The sequence below is a fragment of the Amborella trichopoda genome, chromosome 4 (genome assembly GCF_054954075.1).
Source record: "Amborella trichopoda isolate Santa Cruz 75 chromosome 4, AtrichopodaSantaCruz75HAP2 v2.0, whole genome shotgun sequence".
Taxonomy (NCBI): Eukaryota; Viridiplantae; Streptophyta; class Magnoliopsida; order Amborellales; family Amborellaceae; genus Amborella; species Amborella trichopoda.
In genome coordinates, this window is record NC_142339.1 from 42,730,223 (window position 1) to 42,742,329 (window position 12,107).

A 12,107-nucleotide genomic window follows, 5' to 3' on the forward strand; every position below is an offset into this window, starting at 1 on the left:
AACTGTACCTTTACTTCTTCAAGCCATCGGCCTACTTGACAGAATTTTTTAATCGAAAATTTGGGATTTGTATGAGTATGATCATATGATTATGGCCATGAGAAAATTTTGGACTTTGAGTTCTTAAACACCCATGCATTGAAATTTTATGGTTCTTGTTCAGTCATGGAGGTTTTTTTTTTTTTTAAAAGCGAAGACCTCTATTTTATTATTAGCGAAAATGACCTCTATCTCTTTTCCTGGAATTTTCATCCTTATTAGCTCTTTGGGTTCACCAAAATCCCTTGCACCTCTTAAAGTTTAGAACTTTGGAATCATTAGCCCCTAATTATGTTTTTTATTGTTCTTTTTACAAATTTGATCTTTTGGTTTTACAAAATGACAAACCCATACATTAGTCACTTATATTTTTTAGGGCAAGCTTTTTATACTTCTCCTACAACATACAACTTCTATCCTCTTCCTATTCAACCCTCCATTATGAATGGAGGGCTAAGATTGCCCCAATCACAATGTCACGTCTTTACACTATTTTATTTTTAATTTTTTTTTCTATAAACTATTTTGAGACCAAATTTTGGATGTCCATTTCTCTATTAAACTCGCACTAGTGAAAAATATTTTAAAAAATATTTTCAATAGTAAAATGATCAAAATACCCCTGAAAGATTCAAGGGGTATTTTGGTCATTATATTTTATCAAAAAATTATTTTTAAATATTTTTTATAGGTGTGCCCCAATTAGCAGATGGCACGTACCAAATTTCATATTCATACAATTTGTATAAAAAAAACTAAAACTAAAATACTTTGAGACATCGGATCTAAGATCAAAAGGTGAGTGGCTTTCTTGATCAAAATTGGACAGCTGGATGGTAGGAGGAGTATAGAACTTCTATACTGTAAGGGAAGCATAGAAACCTTTCCCTATTTTTTATTGTGACTTGATATACAAATTTTATTGATGATAATAATAATAATAATTATTATTATTATTATTATTAACTAATAATTATAATAACAACTATAATAGATTAATTGTTAAATAATTCATCTCTTATAGGTATGTTGCTATTTTTTTTTTTTAATAAATGAATAAATAAATAATAATAATCCATTAACAATAGTAACAAAGATCTTGATTAATCATTTTTCAAGTTCAAACTATATTGATGAAATTGTAAAATAGGTTATAATATTAAAAAATAATAATTTTCTTTTCATGCCTAAATTTATGGAGTGAGATCCATAGTTTTAGGCAACCGAAGGAAAAGGGCAGATAGTATTTTGTCAAACAAAAAAATCAAATAATCAAATATAAGAGATTTGGTGAACTCAAAGGGCTAATAAGGATGGAAGTTTTGGGGAGAGGGGTAGAGGTCATTTTCCCTTATTATTATTACTTATCTATTATTATTATTATTATTATTAATTTGGAGTTGCATCCTCAAATTTTGGGTCCAAGAAAAATATTCTTAGTATGAGCTTTAACCCGAGGAAGCAAATGCATAGTATTCCCCCGCGCGAGCATCAAATCATTTAGCCAGTAAGAATTTGGATTTTCTGAGGGGTTTACTACCCGACATTCAAATTTAAATCTAACGGATTATCTGGGACAATCCTAATCCAACTAAAAGCTTTATCACTTACCGAAAAAAAACTTAACAACTTATCCTAATTCTCGTGGATTATCAACTAAGAACATATCACTTACCCAAAAAAACGAAGAACTTATCTCCTAATTCTCATGGATTTTTTTTTGTAATTGAAATCATTCAATGCCTTTGTAACACATGGATCCCCTCTCAAGTTCTTCACTTTAAAATTCATGTACGCTTTTGATCTCTCTCAGTATTTGCAGCCAAAACCTATCCATTCTCTCTCTTTTTTTTTTTTAATCATCTGTTTAGCCTATGTTTAAACAAGAAAACCAGAACCTACTGTTGATTCTCTCTGCCAAATCCAGTTTATATTAAACTTTCTTTGTATAGATGGTATGGTGACATGTGGACTAATTTTGATCCATTCATGGAGCTTGGTTTCAAGCAGGTACACTTATTTGTCTGTTTTACTTATATGTTTGAATATTTGATTGTGTGTCTATTCTTCCCAACTGGTGTTTTTGAGACTGATTTCATGAATGAAGATGGCTCCTATGTCTTTTTCTTTTTTTTGCCTTGTAACTATTTCTTTCTTCAATATTTTAATGTGGCATCCAAATTAGTGTGGGAAGACTTGGCCACTCGGACTCGACTCGGCCGCGTTACTAGGGTATGCAATATATATATATATATATATATATTAACAAAAAAAACGAAACTCATTAACAAATTTTAAGGTATGCAATATATATATATATATATATATATATATATATATATATATATATATATATATATATATATATATATATTAACAAAAAAAACGAAACTCATTAACAAATTCTAAGGTATGCTGTATATATATATATATATATATATATATATATATATATATATATATATATATATATATATATATATATATATATATATATTGTTATTAGTTAGTAATAAATTATGTATAAATATATTTTTTGATAATTTCAAATTTTTAATGGTGATTTGGGATTTTTTTTTTGTTATATGCTATATTTCCTTTTTTTGTTTTTTAGATTTTTATGAATTCTTTCAAGCTATAACAAATTTTCACTATTCTATCATGTATATGTTTTTTCTGTCTTTTGAAGACTTAATGTTGTTTATTACCTATTTTTTGTCGTTCCTTTTTTTTTATTTAAAAAAAAAAATTTTGTATTTTATTTTGTAAATCTTGAACCTTTTTGGGCTCGTACATTACTCAGGGGTGCCCACTTGGATGCACACCAGTTAGAGAGAGTTTTTGCCCATTGGTCCAAACTGCAAAGTAGGTATTTTAAAAAGTTTGTTAAGTGGGATATGGGCTTGGCCTTGAATGGTAAAGGTCTACACAGTGACAATGCTACATCTCAAATTTGATTCTGACAAAAAAAAAAAGGTGTCTTGAATAATAATTTAATATATTTTTATAATTTTTTTACCGTTCCTTTAATCTTTTCTCTTATTTTTTGTTATGTTATAGGTATTTTATTTTTGACTTTGGACTATATTGTTAGGTTTTTCTCTTATTTATCAACTATTTTTGGGTATTTTGTTTTTGAATGTAGATAATTGCAGGAACTAGTTGGTTTAGTACACATAATTTATTTTGACAAAAACTCATAGAGAATTTCTTCTTTGGTAAGCTATAGATGATGTATTAATGAATATTATATGTAATAATTATTAGATTTCCCAATACCATGAGGTGTGTATGTGACTAAGAGCTCCAAAAGACTTACTTGGCTATGGGCTTTAGGTCACATGCTTAAACAAACTCACAAATACAACCATTTGAAGGTTGCCTTATGTTCTTCAAGGTGACTCACCAAATTGACTGTTGCCTTGAAGAGAATAAGGAATAATTTTTAGGAACAACCACTCCATTGGTTTGATGTATCATCAAAATGTAGGGTTCCTTAAGGCACTTTAAAATGAATTGGAATAGAAACAAGCTTCTGGAAGTCCTCAATATGAAGGCAAATTGTTTTTTGCAGGCTAACCCCCTAGCCCGCATAAAATCTCCAACGTCCAACTTGTTTGGATAGTGGAGATTAAGCCTACATAAAAACTGTGACCTGATATGCAACATATTTTTCTTACATAAATCATACATGGATAAATTTATTATTTATCCACACCACAAAAGCCTGCTACTCATATGAATTGATAAGCAAAACCATGAGATGTGTTGGGATTGCATGAGTTTGGTTTGACACACAGGTTTCAGGATTATATCGTGAATTTCGAGGAATTAGCCCACTGATTGTTAATATCAATGCTTTGATTCAAATCTTATTTTAACATTCTAACCATGAATATGAAGACTTGCATTCTTCTTCACTATGCTTGGAAGATATTTTATTTGTAATCTTTGGAGGTGACTTCCTCAATTTCAAATTCAGAAAATTTGTATGACCCAAGGCATGGGTAAGAAAACCATGTGGACAACTGGAATTATTTGATCAGGCAATTTATGGAAGACTGTTTCTTAGCAGTATAATAATGCCTATCACATTGACATGGTGGTCTTTCATTTATGAACACAAATCTTTCCTAATGTGATTGTATTTACCTTGCAAATTGGCATCCTTTGTCAGGTACTTTTTCGAAGTCCTTCGGAATGGAGTTGAAAATAGTGGCATAAACTTCTTTCTATTATTGCCTAGATCTCGCTTTTTATTTAGACAAAGTATACAACTGCCTAGATCCTGCTTTTTGTTTAGGCAAAGTACACAACAAGACCATTATCTTTGGTACAAGGAGGTCATAATCAATCACCTTCGCCATTGGCTGTGAAATCGGGCAGCAGGGGATGTGCCATTGATCGGGCTCAAAGCCCAAAAGAAGTTTTTGAACTTTGCAACATGCCCTAGCTGTTTGATTCTACATTTGATGGCTAAGGGGGATTGTGACCTCCTTAAGCCTGAAGTAAATGGTTTTATACACAATACAATCCTTTTGGCTTATTATACACATTTATTGAGCTGTTGGCATCTACTCACTGACAAAGATATTAGTAAAACCAGTTTTGGTCTTGAAGTAGTGGTGTCAGCATATTCAAAACAAACTTGATAAAACCATGTATATTGATGTATCCATTTTCATTAAAATATTTTGGTGCTTGTTTTATGCATCCGGAGGAACTTCACTTACACATAATGACACATCCATTTTCTTGCTCATGTTAAGCGTTACTTCTAGCATGTACTGCAACATATTGTTTCATAATTTCTTTGGTGGATCTATCTTTCAAGTTGTTCTTATCATGTTTTAAGGACATGTTACTTTTGTTTGCAGGACATGTTTGCAATAGAGAAATCCAAGAAGTCACTCCTCGTATTCAAGATTCTTTTGCTGTGCTTTATTGTGATGTATGGAGTTTCTATGTGTGTTGTATGCTTAAATCAAATGAGCACAGATGTGACGCCCAAGTATGTGGGACGAAAGATTCTTCCAATTGAAAAGCCTTGTGAAGCTTATGGTATTGAACCTGAAGATAGTTTATATGTACATTACCCACAACCTACAACATATGGCAGGTATGGTTTTCATCATTTCACTTTGCACGTCACAGTACTCTTTCCTATTTTGTCTATTTACTGACTCTCAAATCTTCAGGGCTGAATGCAAGTGTACTCCCGTTCGTTTTTTCGCAATTGTGTCCATGCAAAGGTCTGGCAGTGGGTGGTTGGAAACATTGCTCAATAGCCACCCCAACATTAGCTCAAATGGAGAAATTTTTTCTGTTAAAGAGAGACGGCATAATGTTTCATCTATTTCCAAGACATTAGATAAGATTTACAATCTAGAATGGACTAGTAGTGCTGCCAAAAATGAATGCACAGGTGCAGTTGGCTTAAAGTGGATGCTTAATCAGGTACTTTATATCATAGTCAGTATCTGAATCTTATCCTGCTAGAATTTAATCAAAGTGTATCTATGAACTATGGAATGTAGTGACTGCACTGCTCTGCGTCTTATACCTGACATAGTTTATCATGAACTGCAAATAATTTTTTGGTGCACTGTCATATGCATTTGTCATGCTATTTGGTGGCAACACTGTTGCCACTTGTATAATTAGGTGTAATCTGGTCTATTTGATCACATTTTTATGGGCTCATGACATTGTCTTCAATTTTTATGACTTGGAACCACACCATTTGCTATTAAATAGTGGTCTAATCCATTCAATTATATGTATCCCACTGTCTTAAAGATTTCTAGAAGATCTTCATTAATGAGAGGGCATTTATATTTATTGCATTACAGATTGACTCTTTGTGAGATTCCATAATTCTGATGAATAGGGCAGAGATTGCAAGATCTTAGTTTTTGAAAGTTCTTGTCAACATGGATGATCGTTTTTATGGGCATGATCTTTATTAGGTAGTTGACATTCTGGTGTGGTGGGTGATAGTGTGATACAATATGATAATCTCTAGGCATTATCATATTCTGGTTGCTTTAATTACCTCATTTGTATGACTTAATGCCTTGTACTTGTTTGGCTATATTGTAAGGGATTGTATAATATGAAACCATTTCTTTTGGTTACAAGGATGACACAATTATTTTTAGCCATTGGATGTGAAATCCAATAGATAAAAGTGTATCATAACATTTGAAAGGGAAGAGATGAAAAGAAGAAGAGAAAGGAGACAAGAGAAAAGAGAGGGGAGAAATGTTTGTGCACGGCAGTGACCCTGTTGTGCCAAACAGGAGAGAGAAAGAAGAGAGAAGAGATGAGAGATACATGACGTGCACAGCAGTGTACCCTGCCATGCCAGACAGAGAGAGATAAGAGAAAGAAATTACGTGCACAACGGTGTACCCTCCATGCCAGATAGAGAGAGAGAAGAGAGAGAAATGTCGTGCATGACGGTATACCCCGCTATGCCAGATAAAGAGAGAGAAATGTCGTGTACCCCGCCATGCCAGACAGAGAGAGAAGAGAGAGAAATGTCATTTTATATCGGATTTGTGGCCAAACAATGACACATCCTCAAACCACAAGATCTCAAATCCAATTGTCAATTGGTCACATACACTTAGCTGGCCTAGACAACAATTGTACAAGTCTTGTCTATGTTTGCTTTGATTTGAATTAGCAGAAGTCATTCTTTTCTCTAGTTGCAAATTAAAAAGGCTCTTTTTTATGCTCAAAAACAAGAAAAAAAATAGAAACATACTGTTTCAACATTGAGTTAATTTTTTTTAGATGATATTTCTTTCTTTTTTTTCTTTTTGGGGTTTGAGGCTCTGTTCATGTTGTCCTATGAGTTTTTGTTCTGATGTTAGCATTAATATTTTCGACTTAAAGAGCATAATTATGAGTGCTTCTTCCCTTTCCAAACACTTGGGCTATTCTGGACATCAAAATTTTACATTTGCCCGCAGCAATTATAGTGCTAAATATAAATAGTGTCACAATTGGAAACTGCTTTTACTATCTTAACTTCCATGTCAGTCCCTTGTATGTTCTGCACTGATGTCTTTCTCACCAAATTCTGAACTGTGCCTATGGAAGTGCTGATCTTCGAGTGCACAATCTAGGTGATTTTTTAGTAAGCAATGAATCTGAACATCCTCCCTCTGCCTTATAATTGTCTCAAATCTTGGAACCTTTCACCTTTCAGATGCCTTGTTCTCCATACACAGCATACAATCCAGTTGTGCCAGCAAACTCCTCCTAAACGTTTCTTTTTTTCCTTTGAAGTTTTCTCTTGTCAGCATTGTGCCTTTCTTGCACTGATTCTTAGGGAGCTTGGCCATCTTATTCTCAAGTTTCATGACAATAAATTTGTATCTGTGTCATATTTAGTGGAAAATAGATAGGCATCACTTAGTATTACTGGAAGGGTTTTAATGAGGGGTAGTGGATTGCTGCAAAGAAGCATCAATGAACAAAATGTAGAACTATCAAAAGAAATAGATAGGCATCACTTAGTATTACTGGAAGGGTTTTAATGAGGGGTAGTGGATTGCTGCAAAGAAGCATCAATGAACAAAATGTAGAACTATCAAAAGAAAAAAGAAAAGACATTAGCTTGGGGGTTGGGCATGTGACGACGAAAGTTTGCGCTTGTGCTGAGGGCAAAGCTCCTATGTTCATTACATGAGACCCTTGTCCAAATAACCAATAATCATATTATTAATGAAGTTGGTTTGACTGTATTGGAACATTTCGTAGTATGCATGATAATTTATATTCTATCAATCTCTATCACTAGTTTTTCTAATGAGAGCCTTTTAATATAAACACTTGTTGCTGCAAATTTTGGTTGCAGCTTTGGATTTCCACTATGTTGCCATTTGATTAAATTTGATGTATCTGTAAGCAAAGATCAATGTTGACAATGAGTGTGCAATATAGGGTCTTCTGGAATATCACGAAGAAATTGTTAAGTACTTCAACCAGAAAGGTGTTTCTGTGATATTTCTCTTTCGGCGAAATCTCCTCCATCGGTTGATTTCTTTACTTGCAAATGCCTATGATCACAAGGCAAAGCAACTCAATGGCAAGCACAGGTCTCACGTGCATTCAATAGAAGAGGTTACTCTATCTGTCTATCTATCTATCTCTCCCCCACTCCACTCACCCGGTGGGGCTCAACTCTTTAAAAATAGCGTCTATTCTCTCTCATACTCTTTAGAGCAATAATCTCTCTCTCTCATTTGGATTAGTTGTTTATTTTATTTTGTATTGAATTCTAGGCAGAGGTTCTGGCGAAATACAAGCCAACTATAAACCATGCATCCTTACTTGCTAGTCTGAAGGATGCTGAAGACATGACTGTGGATGCCATGGAATACTTCAATAGCACTCGCCATATAATTCTCTACTACGAAGATCTCATTAACAACCAAAAGGTACACTGTCATCGTGTTTAATTGATCTGTGTGCGTGTGCGTGTGCGTGAGGGAGAGAGAGGCCAACCCCAAACTGGCTCATGCTAACCCTGTGGCTGTTTTGCAGAAGTTGATGGAGGTACAGGAGTTCCTTTGGGTGCCTCTTAGGGATTTGCAAAGCCGTCAAGTTAAGATTCACACCAGGCCCATTTCAAAGCAAGTGGAAAACTGGCTTGATGTGTATAATACGCTTAAGGGAACCCACTATGAAGTTTTTCTCAATCAGCCAGACTACCCATCTAACTGATATCCCTTCTACATCAGTATACATACCCAAGTTGTGAATGTCCCAAACATTCTCATGGGTGTGTATAAGAGGCTGGCACTTAAGTTTCCTACAGTTGGTTAGTATCCCAGTGTCAATTCAGATGGTTGGGGTGCATCATTGCTTCGCTCAAGGTCTGTTGATCTTAGGAATGGACTCATGGTATAGGTGGTCAAGGTAAAGCATAAAAACGTCTTGAGGTCAAGGTGGAGCATACCGACGTCTTGAGTTTTATTCTTACTATGTGTAGGGACCCTTCCCTACATATCTACCAAAAAAAAATTGAACACATGATATAGGTGGCCAAAGTAAAACTTACCACAATATGACATCTTAAGTTCCATTCTTACTATGTGTAGTACCCTTCCCTGCTTATCTACCAAAAAAAGAAAAAAAAAAACCTGTCGATCTTTTCTGATAGACATATACTGGTCAACTTTTTTTTGAAAGATTATACAGCTAGGACTAGTGTGGTGCCATGAAATTGTAAAAAAGCCAAGTGCTAGCATAAAAGCATTTTCCCTATACACATTTTCTTATTGATTATTCCACAAATCATCCATGCAATCCTAATTGGAACATTTTGTGGACCCTACTTCAACTTCAAGTCATATTATTTTTGGACTATAATGTGGCAAAATACTATGAAAATTCCAGGCAACATTGATAATTGTTCCTCTCTCTCTCTCTCTCTCTCTCTCTCTCTCTCTCTCTCTCTCTCTCTCTCTCTCTCTCTCTCTCTCTCTCTCTCTCATATCACCTTTGCCGATATGGATATTTTGTAATATGACCAGTAGTCATTGGGCTGTTTCACTTTTTGGTAAATTTCAAATTCCATTAGTAATAGTCGATTTATGTGCTTTGCACGCACAAATATAAAGACAAACTAACTGATAACAAAATATTTTAAGACCAAAGAAATCAATGCTACATTTTAATGTATTTGTCTAATGTTAGGTAGAAATCAAAATATCTATTTCCCTTTTTACATCAGAAAAAAGTTAATGTTAAAGTTTCAGAGTTGTGAAGCATTCAAAGTATTCGATGTTTGACATTTGAAAATTGCTCATAAACTATTTTTGAGTACTATAAAATTTGATGAATAAAATATCAAAATTCATAAATTTTTTGTTTCCCAAAAAAAAAGATGATGAAAATGAGTCGCAAATGAAAGTTTAAATCAATAAAATTTTTGAATTTAAATATTTGATAGATCTAAACCAGTTTTCTATTTTTTATAGCATAGACAACATAATTCACTTTAGATACATTAAAAGTTCTAATCTTGAAAAGCAGTATCTGGTAGTGACCATTGGATAATGCCATCATGAGTAAAAATATGGCATACATTAGTAGCATGTCACACTAAGCTTTTATTGCATGAAAACCTCTTACTTAAACCGTAAATGTAACTTAAAACCAATATTTGAAAAATTAATAATTTAATTTGAAAGCTAGCTGCTGTAAAGCATAAATTTTGCACTTAAAATTATAAATATTTCAAAAATAAAAAAATGAAACAAAACTAGTATTCCTTTTTAGTTGCAAGGACAATATAATTGCCTTCAAACATTTGAAAATTTACAATAATAAATTGTCAATTAGATATATTAATTTTTAAAGTACAAAAAATTATAAGTAAAAAGAATGAGAAGATAAAAAATTGTAGTAGGGTAGTTCCAAATATTTATTATTTACTTAATAAAAAATATTAAAAATATTTATTATTTACTTAATAAAAAATATTAAAAATATTTCAAATGGTTTTTCTAATTAAATTTGAAATTTATGATTATAAATAGAACATTAACATTGATAATTTGAGAAAAATCTAAATAATTTAGTTTTTGGTGCAAATTCAAATGGTAAATAGAACATGTTTACATTAAGGCTTTAAATGAAAATTTTTAGTTGTAAGTACTTGTTAAGGGCATTAAAAAAAGATAAAAAACAATAAAGTCAGTCAGTAATAAAAAAAAAAGCAAAGGGGAAAGATAATTTCATAATAACTATTTGTAGAAAAATCTGTTTTTTAAAAAAATTTAAATTTGTTAAAAGTTAAAAGTAATCATAAACTATTTCTAAAGCATGAAAATAATGTTGAAAAATGACCTCTTTCAAAAAAATAAAAAAATATCATTATTATTAAAAGTGCATGGAAGTGAGTCATCAATGAAATTTCGAAATACTAAGAATTTCGAAGGTAAAATATAAAACATTTTGAATTCATTTTTCTATTTAAAACCAATTGAAAATGGAAGCTTAAAATTTGGATAACGACAAAAAAAAATAGGGATAAATTTCTTAAAAAGTATAAACTATAGTTTAAACGTCAGATATGGCAGGACTATACGAGACAAACTATGGAATAATGCGAATCGAATGAAGTTTCGTATACATTGTAACATGCAACATTTAGTATATATAACATTTGAAAAACTTTAAGTCAATCACGAAGGTAATTTCAAAACCCTTAAATGATTTGGTATTTAAGAAAAAAAATTAAAAAATTACATCATCATATAACCTTTCCCTAACTACTGGGGACGACTATACAAATCCTTGTCCGCCTGCGATAGAAGCATACCTTCAATGAAGCCATAAGTCCTAATATTTTTTCTCACCACTTCCAACTATGTCCGTTTGAGCTTTCTTTTTTGTCCATTTTTAGCATTCTACTTGAACCAACTTGCACTTCTTAACACGTGTTATATTGGGTCTGTGGTGCACATAATTAGCCCACTTAAGCCTACTTTTTCTCATCTTATCACCTAAAAACCAACATTATTTTTTTAAAACATTTGGAAAGTGGCAATTTAATTTGGAAATTAGTCAAAGTGTTTTTCAAAGCATAAAACTTTGTAGTTCAAATAATAAATTATTACAAAAAATAATGCAAGTTTCCTTTTTGGTTGGCAATGACAATAGTATTCTTTTCAAACATTTGAAAAGCATAATAAAAAATTAAAATTTAGACAAAAACAGTCTTTAGATTAAAATTATGAATCAAAATTGTGAATATAAACAGGTGTATGCTAATTTGAAATGTTTATAAGTTTCTTATTAAAGTTTAAATATTTAAAGATGTGATAACACACGAATAATTACCTACGAAAATTTTGAAATTTTAATATTTAGGAAGTTGTGTAATTTGAATCAATTATTAATTCACATATTTTACAAATTTTTTGAAAATTGCAATGTTTTAGAAAAGGAAAAAGTTTATACATGGTTGCAATCTTAAAATCTAGAATTAAGGTGCACCTCAACGATAATTTTATTTTTTGTACAAGGATGTCATAATCAAGTCA

The 12,107-nt window shown here is 32.0% G+C and overlaps 1 protein-coding gene across 1 annotated transcript; it reads left to right on the forward strand.

Annotated features, from left to right (window-relative positions):
* The first annotated feature begins 1,690 nt into the window (after nucleotides 1-1,690).
* LOC18446477 (uncharacterized) lies at nucleotides 1,691-9,457 on the forward strand. The gene is made up of 6 exons (XM_006856597.4): nucleotides 1,691-2,049; nucleotides 4,917-5,158; nucleotides 5,238-5,496; nucleotides 7,996-8,175; nucleotides 8,337-8,492; nucleotides 8,599-9,457. The coding sequence occupies exons 1-6, from the start codon at nucleotides 2,005-2,007 to the stop codon at nucleotides 8,776-8,778; spliced, it is 1,062 nt and encodes a 353-aa protein (XP_006856659.4). The 5' UTR covers nucleotides 1,691-2,004; the 3' UTR covers nucleotides 8,779-9,457.
* The last annotated feature ends 2,650 nt before the right edge of the window (nucleotides 9,458-12,107 follow it).